At 34.3% G+C, this 22,686-nt stretch overlaps 3 protein-coding genes across 3 annotated transcripts; 1 reads left to right on the forward strand and 2 right to left on the reverse strand.

Moving 5' to 3' along the window:
- Positions 1 to 1,926: 1,926 nt before the first annotated feature.
- Positions 1,927 to 6,268, reverse strand: LOC112751975 (tryptophan aminotransferase-related protein 4-like). The gene is made up of 5 exons (XM_025801327.2): positions 5,878 to 6,268; positions 4,862 to 5,162; positions 4,164 to 4,456; positions 3,380 to 3,663; positions 1,927 to 2,311 (listed from the first exon to the last, which is right to left on the reverse strand). Exons 1-5 carry the CDS (start codon positions 6,159 to 6,161, stop codon positions 2,118 to 2,120), a joined length of 1,356 nt encoding a protein of 451 aa, XP_025657112.1. The 5' UTR covers positions 6,162 to 6,268; the 3' UTR covers positions 1,927 to 2,117.
- Positions 6,269 to 9,551: 3,283 nt separating this feature from the next.
- LOC112751976 (protein unc-13 homolog) lies at positions 9,552 to 14,855 on the forward strand. Its single transcript, XM_025801328.3, has 5 exons — positions 9,552 to 10,705; positions 11,330 to 12,187; positions 12,356 to 12,814; positions 12,930 to 13,116; positions 13,270 to 14,855. The coding sequence occupies exons 1-5, from the start codon at positions 9,704 to 9,706 to the stop codon at positions 14,247 to 14,249; spliced, it is 3,486 nt and encodes a 1,161-aa protein (XP_025657113.1). The 5' UTR covers positions 9,552 to 9,703; the 3' UTR covers positions 14,250 to 14,855.
- Positions 14,856 to 16,539: 1,684 nt separating this feature from the next.
- Positions 16,540 to 20,658, reverse strand: LOC140179459 (uncharacterized). The gene has a single exon (XM_072218363.1). It carries the CDS (start codon positions 20,656 to 20,658, stop codon positions 16,540 to 16,542), a length of 4,119 nt encoding a protein of 1,372 aa, XP_072074464.1.
- Between the last annotated feature and the right edge of the window lie 2,028 nt (positions 20,659 to 22,686).

The following is a 22,686-nucleotide window of genomic DNA, read 5'->3' on the forward strand; positions in this document are numbered from 1 at the left end:
TGATGGTGATATTAGAGTTAATAATCATTGATGCTGATAATAGAATATATAATGATGAGGGTGTACACTATGGTATAGATGTTGTTTTACAGAGATTTTTTTATTATTGGGAATCTGGCGACGTGTGTCTAATGTAGGATATTCTCCTAAATGCAGGTTGAGACTTACGGATAGCGGTGCTTACACCTTCCATTACGGCTCGACTTGGCAATTTTTCGGGAAAAACTCCGTTTGTATTTATGGGCTGGTAAGACTATTTTGAAGGGTCAGTAGTGGATCTGATTTCGGACTGGGTGGGTGTTGGGGCTGGGTAGGGTTAAGAGATCCATTGATAGTGTTAAGAAGGAAGACTTAGAACAACTGCAATTGAGCTACTAGCACCGGATCTTCAACCTACCTATGAGTAATGGTGAGAGGATTTTGCACCGTCACGACCAGTTCGACGGATAACCATAGGAGTGTACTCGGTGGCAGCGAACACGGGGCTTCTCTGAGCGGAACAGATGGAGGTGGGCTGGATTGCGTTGAGATGCGGTGAACAGAAGCTTCTTTGCCGTAACTGCGTCATCCCAAATAGCTTCAGTGTGCCTTCGCGGTTCGTGATGAGAAGGCTTGATTCGCTGCGCCCCTGGAAGCTAAGCATATTGCGTTCAGGATCGTTGATCCTGCTTACTTTTATCCTTCTTTTTTTGGAGATAACTGCTCCTACTTGTTGATGGTTATTATCTTTCAGATGTTTTCACTGGCCTTACCGGCGTGGAGGCAACAAAGAAAGGAACTAATGAAGGAGAATGAAGGAATGAATGAAACGAGCACAAAATCCAATACTGCTAATACTGTAGCCAATCTCTTTTTCCTCACAAAATTTTTTTTTTCCTTTTCCTGTAACGGATCCTCGCTGCATATAACGAATCTTCAGTACATCAACTGCACGGCTCAACAACCAAATCATCTTCTTTCCCACTTATGATTCTGCTTCCTTGCAGTCAGGTCATCTTCCTTCTGCCGTATAATTCTGCTATGTCTCTATCTTTTTAAAATAACATCTGTACCGTATAATTTATCAATAATGAGTATAAAAAAGTAGTGATATAATGGTATTAATTTTTTTGTTGAATAAAATTTTGTAAGAATTTAAAATCCTACATATTACAAATATAATCATTACAAAATTAATTTCTATTAATATTTGATAAATTGTATTCATACTATCTCAAAATAATAATTTCTTTAATATCGAATTGAACTTTATTTGAACCTATATTAATGTAATAGGGACTAGCTACTTGATCCGAAGGACTTTATCACTTGAATAACAAAATTGAAAAAAGAATCACGTGAGAATACGGTTGAATAAATCACACGTAACATAAACATATAAGTGTGTAACTAATAAGAAGATACATAAATTCGTTAATACTACATGTACATTAAATTAGTTATCAATATAAAATATATATTAAAATATAAATATATATTAAAAATAAATAAAATCACACATATTTATACACAAATATATTAATAATTAATTTTAATATATAAATAATATTTTTATTATAACAATAATATTATGTGTATATTAAAATTAATTATTAATATAATATATTAAAAATAAATTAAATTATATATATTTATATATAAATATATTAATAATTAATTTTAATGTATAAATAATATTTTTTTAATTATAATGATAACGAACTCCGATACATAAATTCTTACAAGTAAATAGAACTATATATATGATCCAAATTATTCATATGCTAAACATGAAACAGCCACCGTACTTTTAGTAATTTATAAGAGTTCAATAATTAAGAAGTTAAATTTTTAACTAATATCAATTAATTTTTTAAATAACTTTTTATTCTAAATTTTAAATTCTCAAAACAATAGAGTAAAAAAGTTTTACAATAAGTAGAAAACTTGCTAGTATTAAATAATTAAAAAATTGGTTTGAAAAGCAGCTAAGCTTTTCTTGGCATGGCTTCTTCTTATTATTATTAGGAGTAGCACAATAGTACTAATACATATTATATGTGGAGATTAATGAATTCTAATCAAATAATAATTAATTATTAACTACTAATAAGATTATATAATCTAGCTGCTAGAAGCTAGTCCTTAGCAACAAAATTTGTGAGCTTGTTTATAAGAATATCAAAATCATCTTGGCTTCTTATGAGACTGAGACGCACGTAACGATCATCACCACTATACGTACTTCCTTCATGGCCATTGATGCCAGCAGCTTTAAGAATCTCATAACAATTCTTATCTTCTTCTCTTTCACACTTCAACCATGCGTACGCTGTCACCAAGATATAATTGAAGCCAAATTAAAATTAAATAATTACTTTGTAAGGACACACATGATTGATATTATGATGAAGTTTCATTTTAACTATAGTAAAACTTTAATAATATATAGTTTATTACTTATTGGGAGACACTAATCTTCTTAATTAAAAAATTATATATCCAAATATTCAACAAATGAAAACTAGCTAGCTACCCACTAACCTTATTAGTTATTATATTAATTATTTAGGTGATTAATTATTTAGGTGATCACCACAAGGATTATGAAAACTGAAAAAATGTGGTGAATAATTGATAAAAATATTAATATAATTCAAAAAAAAAGTGAAATTTGCACAGATCAGAAACTAAAATAATATATATGTCTTATTGATCCAAAAGTCAAGAAGAATGTCAAATAACTCCATTTTGATAATTAAGTTAAAAAAAATTAAGGATTTGATTATGTAACTTTTATGAAAATAAAAAATTTCAAAAACAATTTTCATCGGTTCATAAAGTTTTTTTTTTTCTATTTTTATATTAATAACTTAGACAAGGCATTGTAATTTGGGTAAACTATTTACTAAAATAATACTCAAAAGTTTATTGCACTCTAAAAACAATACTTAGAAATACAAAACAATAAATAAGTCTCTAAATAATTTCAAAACGTGAAAAAAATAACTAAAAAATATTATATTTTTTATAAATAACAAAAAAAATTTATATTTAACAAACAATTTGTGTTTTGATCGAAATTTTTGAGACGATATTTGAATAATTAAAAAGTAAACACAAAAAATAAAGCAAAATTTGATATTTTGACTTTAAAAAAAAAAAGATATTTACAATAATTTTTTTAAAAAAAATTCAACTAGTATAAAAGTATCAACTTTTAAAGATAAAATATCTTATTTTTTTAGAATATATATTTAATATTTAATTATTTTTATTACGTTTTTTAATTTTTAAGACTTATTTATTTTTGGAGGTAATTTTTGCCAATGATATAATATTTTACATACTATTTTGATAGTTTTAATTACTTCAGAATCGACATCTATGCTGTGTATACCTGGTGATGGATCTCGAACCCTTTTGAAAAATGTGCAATATTGAGGAGATAGTTTCTGTAAAGAAAAACGTTTTGACTTTGATATAATTTGTTTTAGCCTTATCCAACGATCTCTCATTGTTGAATATCCAAATTGGAATATTTCTTTTCCATCTCCTTCTTCAAGAATTACATTCAAAATCTTCAAAGTTCTAAGCTGTGCCTCACGAGATACTCCCACTGTGGTTAAGTCCAAGTATGTTAGCATCTTTTCGTACACACCCTTATCCTTTATTATTGCCCATCTGTAATTAATTATAATGAAATCATGAATATATATCACTTATTAGTAATGATATGTGAACCGAACCAGCCGGTTCAATAAAAAACCAGTTGTGTGATTTATCTGGTTCAAAATAATCAAAACAAAAATGCTATTTGAACATCAAAATCAGTTAACAAAATTAATTACTGTGTATTTATATATAAATACATGTGTTATTTAACTCATTTGTAATGTGTATTTTGTATTCCAGCTCCAGCATATATTTTATATTAATGACTGATTTAACATTTTAATAAATACGTTAAATTTGTCAATTAAAATTTTTTATAAGAAATTTAAAATTTAAATTTTTAATTTATTTATTGTGTATTTATTAAAATAAATATTTAAAAAATTCTACTAATAATAACTTGTTAGTTAAATCTAAATCTTAAAAAAATTGAAGATTTTTTTTCTGAATAAGAATTCAAAACTAAAATTGATGAAATTTTGATGACAATGCAAGTATCTCTCTCTTACCCAAATCTAGTGCCAGCATGGCCTGTGAATTTGGAAATTGTAAAGAGCATGAGATCATCATCAGCTGAAGAAGGAAGAGGTGTGAAATGTGGCCAATAATAAGCTCTATCGTTAATGGTTTTAACATTTGGACCTTCAAGAACTGCCTTGGTTAATTTCCCTTCTGGATTGGTTGGTGATGTCACAAATTCAATGAATGTTGTGTCATTATCTGTGTTGTTCTTCCACAATGATGTGTCCCCTTCATATCTATAATCCCTTGAATTGAAAAGCTCTGTTTGTGTTCTATACAACTGCATTCATCCATGCCACAACTTATATATAAGGAATCATCATTAATAAACCAAGAACACATAGATTATTAAAAAACTAATAATATATGGTGGAAACTCAGATGTAGTCGACTTCACGTGAAGTTGATAGATGAGAGCCGTTAGATGGTTTGACTGATTTGACTAAATTTTTATCTAACGGCTCTCAGCTATCAACTTCACATAAAGTCAACTGCACCTGAGTTTCTACCATAATATATATATATATATGGTAAAGACTCATGTACAATTAACTTAATGTGAAATTGATAATTGAGAGTCTTTAAATAATTTGACTGACTTGACTAAATTATCATCTAACGACTCTTAACTATTAATTTTACATACATAAAATTAACTGCATCTGAATTTTTTATATAAGCTTACTGGGTAATATGGGGCAGTGGCTACAACTTTTGCTGGAGTGTCCGAAGAGTTATTATTGGAAGATAATGCATAAACTGCAGCATTGAGGAGTTGTGTTGACCCGCCTCCAAATATTATGTACCTTCCATCAGTCACTGCATTTCCAACAGTCTCATGCAGTTTTTTTATATGATTCACCAGTAATTGTGATATGTATGATTCATCATTGTATGTGTATCCCATTCTGTACCACCCTGATACTAGCACTGCACTACTTGCTGCATGCCTCATCCAAAATGGTTCCATAAAATATGGATCTCCACTGCCATCAAATCATTTATTTCAAAATTTCAATGTAATTTACTGTCTCAAGTAAAGATAAAGATAAATAATTTCTCTCATGCAATAGTCCATCTTGAATTTAAAATGTAAATTATGTACACTTCTTTTTTATTTAAAAAATAATAATAAAAATAAATCATAAATTTTGTATTTATAATATTTTGATAAAATTTAAATTATCAGAAAGTCTTAGAGAGAGAGTAAATTTTAATAATTTTTGACCAGTAATTAGTCAATATAAATATAAAATTATTTTTAATAAATAAATTTTATTAATTTATATATATATATATATATATAAACTCTGATGAATATGGATATAAATTATGTTGACTCGTGTATAAATTCTAATAAATATAAATATAAATTATTACTTGTGAATTACTAATACAAAATGATAATATTTATTAATTACGTAATATTGCAGTTAAATTATTAAGTAAAGACAACTCCATTTTACATCATTAATTATTGATCTAGGAACTAGCTATATACAAAGGTGAAAACTCAGGTGCAGTCGACTTCACGTAAAGTTGATAGCTGAGAGTCGTTAAATGATTTGAATGATTTGACTAAATTTTCATCTCACGGTTCTCAAGTATCAACTTCACATGAGTTTTTACCATGTAGGAAATGATGAAACTGAGGTGTTATTATTATGAGTAGTATAGTGAGTCAAATTAGGGTTTAGTTACCTTCCAGCATCAGCAGCACAATGAGATGAAAACTTGGAGCAATCAGAGCCACTATAGCATGGATTGCATTCACAAACAGGTTCATGCCCATTCAAAACCAAACCATATTCCAAGTATGCTCTTCCATGCCCGGAGCACGGTATTATCGCCGCCACGGCCTCCGCCGCACCGACCCTACTCCATTTTGTTACATAATAATCAAACAAGTTTGAGCTAGACAATGAAATTATTAACATGGATATAGCAAGAGATAAATAACTTGGACTACTCGTCATTGTTATCATTTTTTCCCACTCACGTTCTTATGATGATAAGCTTTGTGGCTATGACTATGCATTTATATAGTTTAAATACACTAATGTTAGTTACAACTTAAAAGTGTTAATTAAGGTACTATAAAAGACAGAGCAAGTTGTTATAAGAGCCAAATAGCATGCATGGCAGAAAAGCATCTTTCTAATAATCTAATTGCAATTAACTCGCTTAAGACCGCGTTAACACTTAACAACCATGCTTAAGCTTTATCTGCAATATTTGACCCCGGATTAATCGGTTTTTAAAATCAACTAGAGTAGTAAACTATATATATTTTAATTGTATTGAAAATTAAATTTTACATGACATATGCAATGTTGATCTCACACTTTAAATCACATGTATGGTTGATTAGTTTTTTAATTTTTTAGTATGTAATCTTTGTTTAGAGCGTGTGGAAAATTCTAATCATGGGTTGTTAGGAAATTTCAACTACTCCATGCCAAAAACATGACTTAATGATTTTATTTTTTATTATTACTAGCTAGCGGCGGCCATTTTTTTAACTAACTTTTAGTAATTATTAATATAATTCATTAAATTTAAATATTTAAATTATTAGAGATTATATAATATGTGATTATTTGTTAAGTTATATTTTATTAAGTTGTGTTCTTTGAATATAAATATATATTTAATGGTTAAAGAGTATATATATACAAAGAGTAGTATAACATAAAGATACCAAATTTCATTCACAAAGTAATCATTTTAAAATTATTTCCAAAATCAATATTAATTGATACATAGTATCTAGTGACTACTAATTGTTTATTTCCAAAGTCAATACTAATTAATTTTATAGTATCTAGTTACTATTTAGGATACGTACAAGGTACATAATATAGATGCTACATTCATGCACATCAAAATAATTTAGTTATTAAATTAATCAAACGAATAAAATACATATTAAAATAATATAAAACATAAAATATTTAAAATAATATAAAGAGATAAATACCAAATCGGAATTCGAAATATTCTAAAAGTGATAAAATAGTACTTGACTTTTATTATTGATAAAATAGTCTTGAAAGATTTTAAAATTTGACAAAATCACACAACCGTAAAAAGATGACTTCATAGTGAACGGAAAACACGCTGTCGGAAGAGAGCTTCGATAATGACAGAGAATTTCGGTGATATTTTCGACGACTTCCTCTTCTTTTTCATTATCGGAGCTTTCTTTTGACGGTCATATCAGCATTTTTCGTTTACTGTGACAGTCATTTTTAATAATTGAGTGATTTTGTCAAATTTAAAAATTTTCTAAAAATTATTTTCTTAATAACAAAAATCAAGTGTCATTTTGTTAATATCAAAATTTTTCGAAAAAAATACCAGAATAAAAAAGAGAAAGACAGTAGCAATATCAGAATCGAAAGGAGAGATAGAGAAAAATAGTGATGAGAAAAAATATTTTAGTTCAAAAAATAATTTTAAAATCAAATTAAACATAATAAACAAATTTCAATGAAAAAAATATTAAAAATAATTTTAATTTTCAAACTAAATTATACGAATAAAATTGTACTTAATCCTATTATTAAACGTTTGCTCTATCAATTTTATTAATACTATATCAACTTATCAAAATTTCTACATGATACTAAGATCATGTACCCCAAAAGAAGAAAAAATAAAAATCAAATAACGTTATTCTTGTTTATATGAATACCAGCTAAGAGATCTACATAGCTTTAATCACCACGTTTCTTACCCTTACTAGTTAGTAGTTACTATGCTTGGAATAATCGACGAAGATTACGTATCTAAACTTTATTTGCAGAAACGACGAGGGCCAGTTCTCTTCCGTTAACTACCACACTATATATTTAATTATTTACTATATATCTTAAAAACATTTTTTTTTTTACTTTTAATATTTAAACCCAATATTTTCTAGTTAAAATATAAAAAATCAATTAATTAAATATGTTCTTTCTCTTATGAAATGAGAAAAATATAAATGCAATTGTTGATTATAAACTAATAAATGTTAATACATTTTGAAAAAAATAAGCGCAATATTTTTTAAATCTTAAATTTTAAATTATAATTACGAATTGTTGATATAAAATATAATAAATATAAGATAAGATTTATTTAATTATAAAAGAATGTAACACTCTTTATTTTTAATAAGGAGTATTAAAAATAAATTTTATATATTTGCCAAAAAAAATCTTGTTGATTTAAAGTTTTTTTTTATTTATGGGTTTAATTTTAGTACATAATAATATAAAATATTTTATACAATCGTCAAATTATCTATTTTTTTATGATTATTCACATAATTAATACAAAAAATAATTATTTTTAATATCGTAATATAATTAAATATATAATATACATGTATAAAACTATTTACATACTTATAGTGCATTAAAATTAGGACAATTTATGTAAAGAAACCAAATGAGATTCAATTTTATATGAATATCCTAAATGAAGAAACGTTATGTGAGAGTCCTGTTTATATGTAAATCAACTTCATTAAATTCGATTTAAAGACTTTGTATGTAAATCAAATTTAATGCATTCGATTTATGACCGTAGTGAATCAAATTAACATCATTTATTCGATTTAAGATTTGCATAGTAAATCAAAATTGATAGTTTCAATTTACACAGGAGACTCAGTAAAATATAATAAATTGAAAGAGTTGAATTCGATTTACTCAGTAATAAATTTTAAAAATAAATTAACTCTACTAAATTTGATTTATCATATACAATCACCTTACATAATTATATATAAACCTAATAATTTGAAGTAAATAGTTTTGATTTATTATAAATAAATTTTAAATATTATAAAGTCAAAGCTAATAGAATCCATTTATGTATAAATTTAACAGTTTGAATTTATTTGATTCGATTTATTATTAAAATGATCAAATCAAATTTAGTCAATTTAATTTATATATAATTATAAATTAAAAAATATATGTAACATTTCTTCTTTTAAAAAATTCACGTAAAATTAATTGTGATATAGTCGTTTGATGTAAATTGCCCTTAAAATTATTTTTGTTTTTACAGGGAGTAAAACAGAAAAATACATGCAAGTAAAGAAAGATCTGATATCTAATCGTTGTTATCTCCTGGCCTAACAACGAAAGCCCAACACTGTTAATAATTATTTCACACTGGATAGATCTTACATTGTGGTAAATGTGATATATCCAGTTATCTCACAACTAATAAATAGAGAGATGGGGAAGGAATAATTGGGGGTGGCGCTACCTCAGCCAATCATTAATCTCGTTAATCAACTAATTATCCAAAAAAGTAATCTAACTTAAAATTAACAACTCATCACCTTCCTCATCCACCTTTCCGTTATTCACCATTATCTTCGAATAGCTACTTTCTAAAATCTTCTCTATCACAACTATGAAGTAACAATAATAATAAAAAATAAATAATAATGATAACACATTAATTAGTTCAATTTTCACTGTTGCATGCAGCTACCTCCTCCGCCACCGCCACCACCACCACCATGGCCTCGTCCCACCGTCCCCGCCGCCACGATTCCTCCCCGGGTCCCTTCCCTCCCTTGTCCTCCACGCCACCCTCCTCCTCCGTTATTCCCATCCCCACCCCCACCCCCACCCACATCCGCCATGAATCCTCCCCATTCCCCCTCCTCCCACCATCTTCCATTTCCGCAGACCCGCTACCACCAACGTCTCCACGATCTCGCCGGCGCCACAGCCGCCGCGAATCCTTACCAGGCCTATCCCTCCCTCCGATTATCCGTCCCATTTCCACCCACAACCGCCGCGACTCTTGTCCCGATCCCTTCCCACTATCGCCTACGTCGCGCGCCGATACGCCGTCGTCTTTCACCTCCGGCAACAACGCAACGACACCGACACCCTCTCAACAAAGCCAACAACTCGTTCGTTATGAATCAGATCCAGTTCTCATGCCTCCCACGTCACCATTGGAATCACCACAACCATTATCCCCTTCAAGTTACTTCTACGACGAACAACATAACTACGTCGCAAAAGCCAAACAAGATCTCTACGATAAACAAAGCGATCTGGCATGGCCGTTTGGGGATCTTCAAGGAATCGACGGCGATGACTTCAGGGAAACCGCATACGAGCTGTTCTTCACGGCGTGTAGGTCCTCGCCGGGCTTCGGTGGCCAGAGCAGCCTCACGTTCTATTCGAAGCATGAGAATAATAATGGTGCGGGTGCTGGTGCTGGTGGAGCGCCGGTGTCGCAGTCGAGTAGGGTGAAGCGTGCGCTAGGGTTGAAGATGATGAGGAGCACCTTGGATCAGAGAATTTCGGCGGCGGAGTCTCCGGCGATGTCGCCGTTGATGTCGCCTTTGGTGTCGCCGGTGGCGGGAGGTAGCAGCCCCAAGTCTCGGTTGGTGAAGCCGAGGAAGCAGATGAGTATGGCGGATGTGATGAGGGTGCAGATGCAGGTGACGGAGCAGAGTGATAACCGCCTCAGAAAAACCCTAATGAGGACCCTTGTTGGCCAAGTAACTTCAAATTATTATTGTTTATTATTATTATTTTTCAAATCTTCGATATAAGTCACTCAAGAAATAAATATGCATAATAGGCTTTATTGTTATTATTTATTAAAAGTAAAGTTAATATTCGAGTGCTAAAAAAATAATATGAATAGTTAAAAAAAAGTAATTTTTTTGAATGAATTTAAAATGTGACAAAAAATAACTTGATAATATTTTGGTAATTACCATTATTGAAATTTCAATGTTCTAATAACTTTTTGGCTGGGTGGTTCTTTGGTGTAATCGTCCATGGTTAGTGTAACGACAAATAATGCATGCATGGTGAGATGGCAATGGATATCTTGTTATCTCAGATTTTTTCCATCTTGTTGAAAGAGTAGTTAACTAATGATTCATGTTATTGTGTAAATTTGATTCTCTGTCCAGCATTGTATCTAATCCTCCAATTTATAATCTCAGCCACTTCAACCAAAAATAAGAGTCATCCTAATTCTAATTAACTACTATTAATTGATTATGCAGATAATGAATATTGTTAAATATAACAATTCGATTGATTCATCTAGCTACACTAATTTTGGTCCAAACTAGCTAACTATTAATTACAAAAACAAACTTGAATTGCAGCTTGGAAGACAAGCAGAAACGATCATCCTCCCATTGGAACTCCTACGCCACCTTAAGCCCTCAGAATTCAACAATTTCCAAGAGTACCATTTGTGGCAGAAGAGGCAGCTCAAGATGATTGAAGCAGGGCTCCTCTTGTACCCTTCCATCCCGGTCGAAAAGACCAACCAATTCGCCATGAACCTCAAGGAAATCATAAAGAATGGTGTGGAACAGCCTTTGGACACAGGCAGGAACTCAGATACAATGAGAACTTTCAGCAACTCTGTTCTTTCCTTATCAATGAGGAACCCTGATGGTGGTGCTCCCACCAATGTGTGCCACTGGGCTAATGGTTACCCTGTCAATGTTCATCTCTATATACCTCTTCTTCAATCCATTTTTGATCTAAAGGAGGAAACTTCAATCCTTGATGAGGTTGATGAGATGCTTGACTTAATGAAGAAAACATGGACATCATTAGGGATAAATAGGTCAATTCACAATGTGTGCTTTGCATGGGTTCTGTTTCAAAAATATGTGGAAACTGGCCAAGTAGAACATGACCTACTTTGTGCCTCACATGCAATGTTGAATGAGGTTGCAAGTGATGCTAAGAAAGAAAAGGATCCAAAGTATGTTGAGATATTGAAATCCGTGCTAAGTTCATTGAAGGATTGGGGTGAAAAGAGGTTGCTTGCTTACCAAGAATATTTCCAAGTTGAGGCTGCTGGAGAAATTGAGAACCTTCTTCCTGTAGTTTTGTTAGCACACAAGATTCTAGGAGACGTTGCACCCTCTGGTGAAGGTAGTGAAGGGAAAGGAGGGGATAGGGTTGATGATTATATTCGATCTTCAATGAAGAATGCATTTGAAAATGTAAGTGCTAGTCTAAAAATGATGCAAATTATACTTATTTCTGAACAGAATTAGTCTCATTTAAAGTGCAGGTTCCAGTTTAGAGAGTAAAATGCAATATCTGAATAGTTGATAACAATGCTTATTACTGATTTATATAATGGATTTCTCGTTTTCTGATGATCATAGGCACTCCAAGCAGCAAATGCCAAATATACTCAATGTCAAACAAAGAAAGAAATAAGTGAAGTTATGTTCCAATTAGCACAAGAGATTGAAGACTTGGCAAATAGAGAAAGACAAAGTTATAGTCCAGTGTTGAAGAAATGGCATGCAACTGCAGCTGCAGTTGCAGCATTGACATTGAACAATTGCTATGGATTTGTTTTGAAGCAGTATTTAACTGAAATGATGACAACAGAAACAAGCGAGACAATTATAGTACTGCAAAGGGCTAAAAAGCTAGAAGATATTTTGGTCCAAATGGTAGTTGAAGACTCGGTTGATTGTGAAGATGGTGGCAAAACAGTAGTGACTGAGATGGTTCCTTTTGAAGTTGATTCAACCATAGTTAACATTTTGAAGAGATGGATGGATGCTTCAATGCAAAGAGGGAATTACTGTTTCCAAAAAGCAAAAGAACATGAAGTAAGTTCTGGCTTTATGATATATATATATATATATATATATGATCCTCTTTATATCATATCAGATGTTTTTAGTTTCCCAATCTTATAAATCTTTTTTGTGCCTTGTGTTTCAGAATTGGAATCCAAAGTCCAAATCAGAGCCTTATGCAAAATCAGTAGTAGAGCTGATGAATTTGGCAAAGATAATTGTGCAAGAATTCTTTCTACTTCCAGTACCAATAACTGAAGATTTAGTCCAAGAACTTGCTACTGGATTACAAAATCTCTTCAAGGAGTACACAATGTTTGTAGCAGCATGTGGTAAGTAATTTGAGTTCAATTAGTTCATATGATGAAATCTGAACATGCTATCCCTAGAAATCTCCTTCCTAAATCACTAGGTTCATTTGAAATGCTAAATAATAATCGCTACCTAGCATACTTGATTTCTGATTTATTATGTGCTGCTCAAAGGTTTGAAAGAGAACTATGTGCCAAATCTTCCACCACTCACCAGATGCAATAGGAATTCTAAGTTCCACAAGTTTTGGAAGATAGCTACACCATGCAGAGTAACATGTGAAGATCCACACATGTATGGAATATATGAAGCTAGGCATCCTCATGCATGCACCAGCCGCGGAACGCAGCGCCTCTACATTCGAATCAACACCTTACACCATCTTCTCCAACATATCCCTTCCCTTGACAAATCACTCTCCTTGTCCAAAGGAGTCGTTCCTTCGAGTCGCCATAGTTTCAAAAATATACAGAGCCCTTTAACTAACAGCAGCAAAAGCACTTCATACTTTGAAACAGCAAACTCTTCCATCTTAGCAGCATGCCAGCACCTCTCAGAAGTTGCATCCTATCGCCTCATATTCTTTGACTCGAACTCTTTCCTCTATGAAACACTCTATGCAGGGGATGTAGCCAGTGCCAGAATCCAACCAGGACTCACTGTTCTCAAGCATAACCTCAAGCTGATGACTGCGATTCTGACCGAAAGAGCCAGAGCACAGGCAATGAAAGAGATCATGAAGGCATGCTTTGATGCATTCCTTATGGTCCTGCTTGCTGGTGGAACCTCAAGGATGTTCAATGAGTCAGATTACATTATGATCCAAGAAGACTTTGAAAACTTGAAGGCTGTGTTCATCAACTGTGGAGAAGGGTTGGTTGGTGATGAAGCAGTGGAGAAAGAGAGTGAGGTAGTTGAAGGGGTTATAGCATTGATGGGGTTGAGCACTGGAGAGTTGATGGAGACTTTGACCAATATTGTGTTAAGTGATGAGGCAAGTGGTGTTATTGGACACAAGTTGCCAATGCCTCCAACTACAAGGAAGTGGTGTAGAACTGACCCCAACACAATATTGAGGGTCTTATGCTATAGAAATGATAAAACTGCAAACCATTACTTGAAGAGGACATTCTCAATAGCAAAGAGAAGATAACAGCAAAGGAGGTATGTTAGGCTTTGTTTGGTAATTGTCTCAAACCAACAATATAGATACACTTAGAGACACAATTTTTTTTTAAAACAAAAATATAAAAATAGGTAAAATGAAAACAATAAAGATAGAGACAGGGCATATTTTTTTTCTCTGTCTTGTTTCTGTCTTTATTGTCTAATTCGTCTAAGTGTTTTTATATTTTATCTTAAAACACTTACCAAACACCGTCATAGTTTCTTTGGATTCAAGTCAAAGGTAAGCAATGATCCATTTTGCTAATCATTGTTGGCGTAAAATGTCTTTACTTCAAAGAAGGAAAGCATTTGATGGAATTGTGAGGAAGGGAGAACGAGAGAAGCAAAATTTAGTCAATGTAATTTGATGAAGATTATGCATTTAATCTAGGAGTTAGCTTGTACAGGATGCAACGATGATCAATAACAATTTCGATTATAAAGTGCTGAATAGTGTGATGAGCACATCGTGTATTTTTGTAACTGAAAAAAGGAAACTGAACTACTTGCATGCATGTTGTAATTACTAATTTTAGTGCACCATGTAAACAAAAGGCCTTAATTGAATGGTTTATTCACTCTTCCACGGAAATAGTAATGTGCGTAACTAGGAACACTTAAAAGGTATGTTGCTAATTAGTTTACTAATCTTTGTCACTATTGCAGGAATAGGTTGTCGTATATTCATTTCATGAAAATGCAACAATTATTTTATAAAACTAATTAACAAATAATCATTTGATCGATCACCATTAGAAGCAAAATTAAATAGACATACACAAGAACTTCACGCAGTAAAAATAAAACATTGAGTGTAATAAAATTAGATAATGACATTCCTAAAGTAACACTAGAACGAGAGGATGAGAATTAGAGGAGGAACACTATTCTCTTGATGAATTTTATTGAAGTAAGCAAACCAATATCAAAAATGCACTATGTATGAATCACCAAAATATAAAAACTGCACCACCATGTATTAGCATCACACCCTAGTTCTAGGCAGCAGCAAAAGTTTTTACATCTAGATGAACAAAATTTGATTTATTTTTATTGCAAATACAAACTTAGAATAGTTTAAATTTTAAAGAGAAAAAAAAAATACACAAATTTTCTTTACGTCTCTCTCAATTTTATTACGTACTCTCTTAGTTAATTAATTTTATTATGGTATCAGAGCTTCTAATAGCTATGCTGATGACCATATATGATTAAAACAAGGGAAAGTATGGGGAGCCAATGGAATATTTATACAATGTGTACAATGGAAGTTTAGAGAGTATTAGAGATATAATCATTAGTGTTACCTTTTCCCATCAGCTGAAGCTTTTGGGATGAGTGGTATCATGCATGGTATTAGAATGCTAGATCCGAAAGGTCAAGAGTTTGAGTCTTGGTGAACCCAAAAATCAGTTTAAGTTTTTGGGAAGATGTTTATTATTGCTAGTACTCGGACATTATATCATGACATGTCCTCGAGTGAAGTTCCAATAGGTATTCCGATACAAATAGATGCGGTTTGTTAGTGAAGAGAGACTCGTTTCATGGCTCGACTTTGTGTATACTATAATGTTTTGTATAGAAAAAGGGAATAGGTTGAGAAAGGAAGGATCAAATAGCTCTTAGGTATGTGCAGATTATGTTAGGAGGCATTTAGGTGAAATCTTCAATCTAAATCGCCACTTTGTGAGCCCTATAACGTTTTCTACGTTTAGAATTTGAAAATAGCTATTAGAGACAAATTTATAGAAAATTGAATTAGCTTTAAAAAGAATCTTAAACAAAGTAAATCGGATAACCACATCTTGAGATATTCTCGAAATACTGTTAGTATATCAGGCAGGCTGATAAGAGCGCGATTTTCTGCTATAAACTTGTAACAGATTTATCTACCTAATTTAATTTGAATTTGAATTTGTACTTTCAAGTGGTTTATAGTCGGTTAGGAATTCACTCCAACTAGTATTTTCATATATTTAAATTTTAAATTAGATATGTTAGTTTAAAATAAAGCAAGTGCAATATATATATTTTTTTGTTTACCCAAACGGTATCCCCCAACCTGATAAGTTAATGACTAATCCATTGCGGATCTGAGCTTCATTTAAGGATCTGTCGCTGGCCAATGAGTTGCTGCATGCACAAAACAGAGTTCGAACTCCCAACACTTGCTTAAGCGAACGAGTGAGTTGACCACTCGATCAACCCAAGTTGGTTAGCAAGTGCAATATATTTTTTTTTTTTGGTATTTTGACGGGGCTTAACGCCCAAGAAAATTAAAAATCAATGATAAAACGAGGCAATGATACCCCTCTAGCATCATCATCTATAATGTTCCTTAGCCCTGTTGGCATAGTGTCTATGAAATGAAATCCAAGGCATGCTTGTAAACTTTCCTTCGCAAGCCAGTCGGCACTTTTGTTTCCTTCCCTATATGTATGACAGAGTTTTACATTCCAGTCTCTTTGTATTAATTGGCTGATGCTTCTTATAATTGTTTCCGGATGATTGTCCCTTTCTTCTCTTTTGCTGAGAATTTGGAATGCAATTTTTGAATCAGTTTCTAGAATGATTTTTTTGAATCCCAAATCCCAAGCTAGTTTCAATCCATGGAGAATTCCCCAAGCTTCTGCCGTGAACGCTGTTCCTTTGCCAATATTCACCAAGAACCCCGCTACCCATCTTCCACGGCTATCCCGAATCAAGCCTCCACACCCTGCTATATGGTGCTCCTGTGAGATTGCTCCGTCAGTATTGATTTTTAGCCATCCATCCTCAGGAGGTTGCCATGCAATATGTATTTCTTTTTTCTTCTGTGCTCCTTTAAGGATATTGACTTTTTCAAAAGCATTATTGATCCTCTGCAGATATTCTTTAATCCATAAATGTGCATTGTTTGGTCTTCTAAAAGGGGGGTCAAAGATCTCCTTATTTCTCCATTTCCATAGCCACCAGCAAGTCACAACAAATTGGGACAGCCATGGTTGTGCATTAGCACCGATTTCCACTGTAAGATTCCAGCGGATCCATGTCTCGAAGGGAGCTCTATAGAAAGTGGTTATGTAAGAGGGTTTCACTAACTGCCGCCAAATTCTTGATGCTTCTGTGCAGTCCCTTAATGTGTGGAGTAGTGTTTCTGGATTATTGGGGCATCGGTGGCAGTTTGGATTTGCACCAAAGATCTTCTGTCTTCTTTCTGAGGTCATCAGCTTGTTTTGAGTTGCTAACCACATAAAACATTTTATACGCTGGGGGCCCTTCCATTTCCATATAAGATTCCAGGTTTGGTCTTGATTTTCATTTGCTTGAGAGAGTGTTTTATAAGCACTGGCTACTGTGAAGTTTCTATCTTCGGAGGGACTCCACATGATCTTGTCCTCACCTAGGCTCTCTTTCGGGGGATGGTATGCAGTAATCTTTAAAATTTTGTCTTCTGGAATGAGCTCCCTTAGCAATTCCAAGTTCCATTCTCCATTTTCTAACACTGCATCAGCCACTTTCATATTGAGAAGGGAAGCGTTTATTTCCTGTACATCCTCAATAAGAGCATTTTCATGATACAACCACTTATCTCTCCATAGAGAAGTCGACTTACCATTTCCAATAGAAAACCTCAGGTTCTCTTTCATGTCTTCTTTGATCTTTATCAAATCTCTCCAAAACTTTGAGTCAGATGCCCTATTTTCCATGTTCAGGATTGAATCTTTTTCCCTGCCATATTTATTGAAAAGGACTTTCGCCCATAGTGTCTCTCTTTCGTGCATTAACCTCCATACTTGTTTCATAAAAAAGGCATCATTCATGATATGAAGCTTTCTCATGCCTAGGCCCCCATTTATTTTTGTTTTACAGAGAGTGTCCCATTTCACAGCATGCAATTTTCGTGTGTTTGAGTTTTCTCCCCAAATAAATTTTCTCTGGCATTTTTCCACTTCATTGCAAATTCCAATGGGAATTTTTGTATGTAACATATCAAAATTGAGCATTGGGCTGATTACAGTTTGTGCAAGAGTGATGCGCCCTGCTAAGGATAGGCAATTGGCCTTCCATCCTTTTAATTTGCTTTTTGTTCTTTCAATAATGCTTTTAAAGTCTTCCTTCTTCTTTCGGTTGTTTGTCAAGTAAGCACCTAAGTATCTTCCTAGACATGGCACTTCCTGGAAGCCGCATATCTCCTTTATGCCTACTCTTTTGCAGTTGGGGACATTTTTAGAGAATAGAATGGATGTCTTTTCTGCATTGATTTTGAACCCCGATGCAGCTCCAAATTCGTCTAGAGTTTCAAGCACAACTTTCATTTGATTTTCCGTTGCTTCTGTAAACAGCAAGAGATCATCAGCAAAGAGAAGGTGTGATATTTGAGGTCCTCTTTGTCCCGCTTTCATTGGTATCCACTTTCCCTTTATAACGGTCTCTTCTATGAGTTGCGAGAGCTTGTCCATGGCGATGACAAAAAGGTAAGGGGACAGAGGATCCCCTTGCCTTAGTCCTCTACTTGGCTTGAACATATCAAGTTTCTCGCCGTTCCACAAGATCTTGAAGGAAACTGATGACACACACTGCATGATGATGGAAATAGTTTTTTCCGACATTCCATACTCCAAGCAACATTTTTCCAAGAAACACCAGTTCAAACGATCATAAGCTTTCTCAAAATCAATTTTGATAGCCATAAATGAATTTTTCCCCTTCATTTTTCCCATGGTATGAACCATTTCTTTTGCAATGATGATGTTGTCATGGATTAGCCGACTTGGAATGAAACTTGACTGATTTGGAGCAATTCTTTCATTCAAAGTGGGCTTTATCCTTTTGACCAGAATTTTGCTCAAACACTTATATATCACATTGCATAGGGCTATAGGTCGAAATTGAGAGACAAATTCAGGCTGGTTGATCTTGGGTATAAGTGTTAGAAGAGTTTGGTTTACCTGTTGTATTGAGGGGGGGTCTTGCCATAGTTTCTGAATGAAAGCACAGATGGAGCATTGGAGGACCTTCCAATTTTCTTTAAAGAACAACGCAGGGTATCCGTCTTCTCCAGGCGCCTTTAGGGAACCTATGCTGTGGATAGCTTCTTCAATCTCACTTGGAATGGGCATTCTTTCTAACATCTGTTTCTGTTCTTCTTCCAATCTTTTATATTGCCAGCTGCATCGAATAGTGGGGCGCTTTGGTCTTTCATCTCGGTATAGGTCTGTGAAAAAATTTGAGACTATCGATTTTACAGCTTTTATCTCTTCACACCAGATACCATTATTGTTCCTCAGCTTCACTATCTTGTTCTTCCTTCTGCGCACCAAAGTTTTTGTGTGAAAATATTTAGTGTTTCTATCTCCTTCTACAAGCCACTTTTGTCTGGATTTTTGTAGCCAGAAGATCTCCTCTTGATCAAGGATTTTTTTCAATTCCTCCGAAAGGTCTTTTTCCAGCCCATCAAGAAACTTATTCCTACCATAAAGCCTAGATTTTTGTATCCCTTGAATTCTATTCAAAAGCCTCCTTTTCTTTCGAAATATGTTACCAAAAGTTTCATTATTCCATTTTTTCAGACTTTCAGTTAAATTGTTTAAGGCTACTGGAAAGTCATACTCATTATTCCAAGCACTTTTAATGACATTTGGGAGGTCTTCATGTGTATTCCACATGGCTTCATACTTGAAAGGTCTCTCTCCATGGATACTAGTCTCAGGTCTTGTGTGTAGCAGCAAAGGGTGATGGTCTGATTGTATTCTTGGCAGCACCTCCACAAATGCATTTGAAAAATTTGTACGCCACTCTGAGTTGCATAAAGCTCGATCCAGCCTTTTATAAACTCTTTCTTGGCCTTCTCTTATTCCCCCCTTCCATGTGAATCTTGATCCTGAATAGCCTACGTCTATGAGGTTGCATTTGTCAATCCAGCCTCTGAAACGTCTACACGCATAGGCATCATTTTCCCCTCCTCCTTTCTTCTCACTTTGCTCTGCGATGTCGTTGAAATCATCTATCATCAGCCATGGTAAGTTCATGTTTCTTGAGATGTTGTGCAAAAGCTCCCACATTTCTTTTCTTTGTGCTTCCTGTGGACTTGCATACACAGCCGTAAGGCTCCATGTCCTCCGCTGATTATTTTCAATTTCCATATGCACAAATTGCTTGTGGGTTGATATAACTTTGATTTTGAAATCATCGTTCTTCCAGAGGATCCAGATCCCTCCAACGAAACCGACAGCTTCTTCGACAATGGCATGATTGAATCCCATTGCCTTAATCACCTCTCTTCCTTTATTTCCGCTACATTTGGTTTCTACCAGAATAGTGAGGTCAGGTTTCTTTTGGTTTTGCAACTCCTTGAGGGTGCGAACGGTACTTTTGCTCGCTGCCCCTCTAATATTCCACATCATGATCTTCATTATATGACGCAAAAGTCTTATCCAAAACTCTAAACCAAAACAAAGGCACCCTAACCCAAAAGGTTGGGAAAGCAAAGAGGCTCAAGGCCTCTTAATCATCATGCATATCCTCCCTTGTTAATGAAGGAGGTACTTCTTCCTGTGCTTCTCCTTGGGCTGGTTCCCTTTCAAAAACTTCCATGGCTTCTACTAGATCTTCTGAATTTCTGGCTCCAAAGTCTGGCGGGACTGGGTCAGGTGGTTCCTCCATGTCGCAAGCCTGTATTCCAGTGGCCTCAACCATTTCAGTGATTTGAGAGTCTTGGGTTTGGTTGTTGTTTGCCCAATTTTCTTGAAAATGAACGGCTTTGTCAGTAATGTTCATGCTAGTATCTTCTTGGGTTTGGGTTTTAGTCTTGGTTTGGGTTCTTTCTTTTCTCATGGTTTGGGCTGTTGTAGGGGCAAGAGTTGGGTTGGTCTGGTTTTGGGTTTCTTGCATCTTGCTATTTGTCTGTCTTGGTTTTGGGCTATTTTTGTGGGTCTGGTTATTTTCTTGTGGGATTTGGTCTTTTAGTTTTGTAGGAGTATTCCTCTCCAGAGCTCCTTTATTTCTTTTGTCTTTTTCTGTGGTTGCCTTGCTTCCAGCTGGATTTGTCTTATCGCTCTCATCCTTCTGTGGTATCACCACAACCTCATTTGTCTCCTTGTCTCCCTCCACTACCTCATGCTGCAGAGCTGCAAAGCGAGAGGTGTGCTCCCCGTACGACAAAACTTTTTCTTTTCCTTTTTGGCCGTTACTGGTTCCCTCTCCATTTTTCAGTAATTTCTTCCCCCTTGTCCTTTGGACTAGCATCCAAGGGCCAAATCCGTTATTCTCCTCTGCAATTACGCCTTTGCCCTTACTTAACTCCCCTTTTCCAATTCTGCCCCCTTCTTCTTCCTCCATCCCTGCCTTTTCGTATCCCTTTCCTTCATTATTGTTACTGGCTTCTGGTTTTTCTTGTGACCTTAAGCTTGGGCATGAGGATTTTTCATGTCCAAAGCAGCCGCAGTTGAAACACACCATATGGAGGCCTTCGTATTCCACTAGATGAGTGATACCATTGATTTGGTATTGAGACACCAAGGGTTTGCTTAAATCTATCTCCACGCAAATTCTAGCATATTTACCTCTGGAGATGTTTTCTGTTGTCATGTCAATCTTCATGGTCCTCCCAACAATGTTGCCAATCTTCTCCAATATTGTTCTATTGTAATACTCTATCGCAAGGCCTGGGAGACGAATCCAAGTTGCCAGTGTATCTATTGTTGATGTGAGGGGGTTGAATTCTGGTTTCCACCATCTAATGGTTAAGTAGTGGTCAAGAATTTTCCAGGGCCCCTCCATGAGTGCAAAATCCAAGTCTTCCATATTATAGAATTTCACAAGGAAGAAATCATTTCCGAGATCGATAACGTCAATGCTGCCGTTCTTTCCCCATATTGTCTCTAGTCTTCTTTTGAGCGCCAGAAGAGAAATTCTCCTTCCCAGGAGCTTAACTATGATTGATTCCCACCATTCCTTGCAAATTTCTTTTTTCAAAGATTTGCTGATCACCAGATTGTATACCCCATTTTCAGTTTTTTCAATGCTAATTTCCTGTTCTTCGTCACTCTCCTCAGAACTTTCTTCTTCCATTTTGTCCTCCTGAAAATCCTTCTCTGCTTCCTTTCCACTTTCCCCTTGTTGTGCTTTACCTGCCCTGACAGCTTGGGCAAATGATCTCTTGCTGTTTTCTTCATTGTTTGCTCTCATCACTCCGATTACATGTATATCTGCTTCTGCTCCTTCAGTACCCCTTTCTTCTTCCATCCAATCTTCTTTTCTGGCTACTGGTGTAGAATTTCCAGTAAATTCTTCTTCTTCTGCTATCTTTCTCACCTTCTTCAAAGACCTGTGTAGCAGCTCTCCTTCCGACCTTGCGCTCAGCCTTGGCCCATGCGGTCTAGCAGCTCCCCCTCTCACAAAGCCACCTCTCATGGGGCTATCTTCGGTTATCGCAACAAACC

This window comes from Arachis hypogaea, chromosome 15 (assembly GCF_003086295.3).
Source record: "Arachis hypogaea cultivar Tifrunner chromosome 15, arahy.Tifrunner.gnm2.J5K5, whole genome shotgun sequence".
In the NCBI taxonomy this organism is placed as follows: domain Eukaryota; kingdom Viridiplantae; phylum Streptophyta; class Magnoliopsida; order Fabales; family Fabaceae; genus Arachis; species Arachis hypogaea.

Excerpts from the sequence above, each read along its gene's own strand:
- LOC112751975 (XM_025801327.2), bottom strand. The coding sequence starts at position 6,161 with ATGATAACAATGACGAGTAGTCCAAGTTATTTATCTCTTGCTATATCC. Across the intron at positions 5,163-5,877 it reads TGTGCTGCTGATGCTGGAAG|TGGAGATCCATATTTTATGG; the intron begins GTAACTAAACCC and ends ATTTGATGGCAG. Across the intron at positions 4,457-4,861 it reads CCACTGCCCCATATTACCCA|TTGTATAGAACACAAACAGA; the intron begins GTAAGCTTATAT and ends GGATGAATGCAG.
- LOC112751976 (XM_025801328.3), top strand. The coding sequence starts at position 9,704 with ATGGCCTCGTCCCACCGTCCCCGCCGCCACGATTCCTCCCCGGGTCCC. Across the intron at positions 12,188-12,355 it reads TGAAGAATGCATTTGAAAAT|GCACTCCAAGCAGCAAATGC; the intron begins GTAAGTGCTAGT and ends TGATGATCATAG. Across the intron at positions 12,815-12,929 it reads AAAAAGCAAAAGAACATGAA|AATTGGAATCCAAAGTCCAA; the intron begins GTAAGTTCTGGC and ends CTTGTGTTTCAG.
- LOC140179459 (XM_072218363.1), bottom strand. The coding sequence starts at position 20,658 with ATGAAGATCATGATGTGGAATATTAGAGGGGCAGCGAGCAAAAGTACC.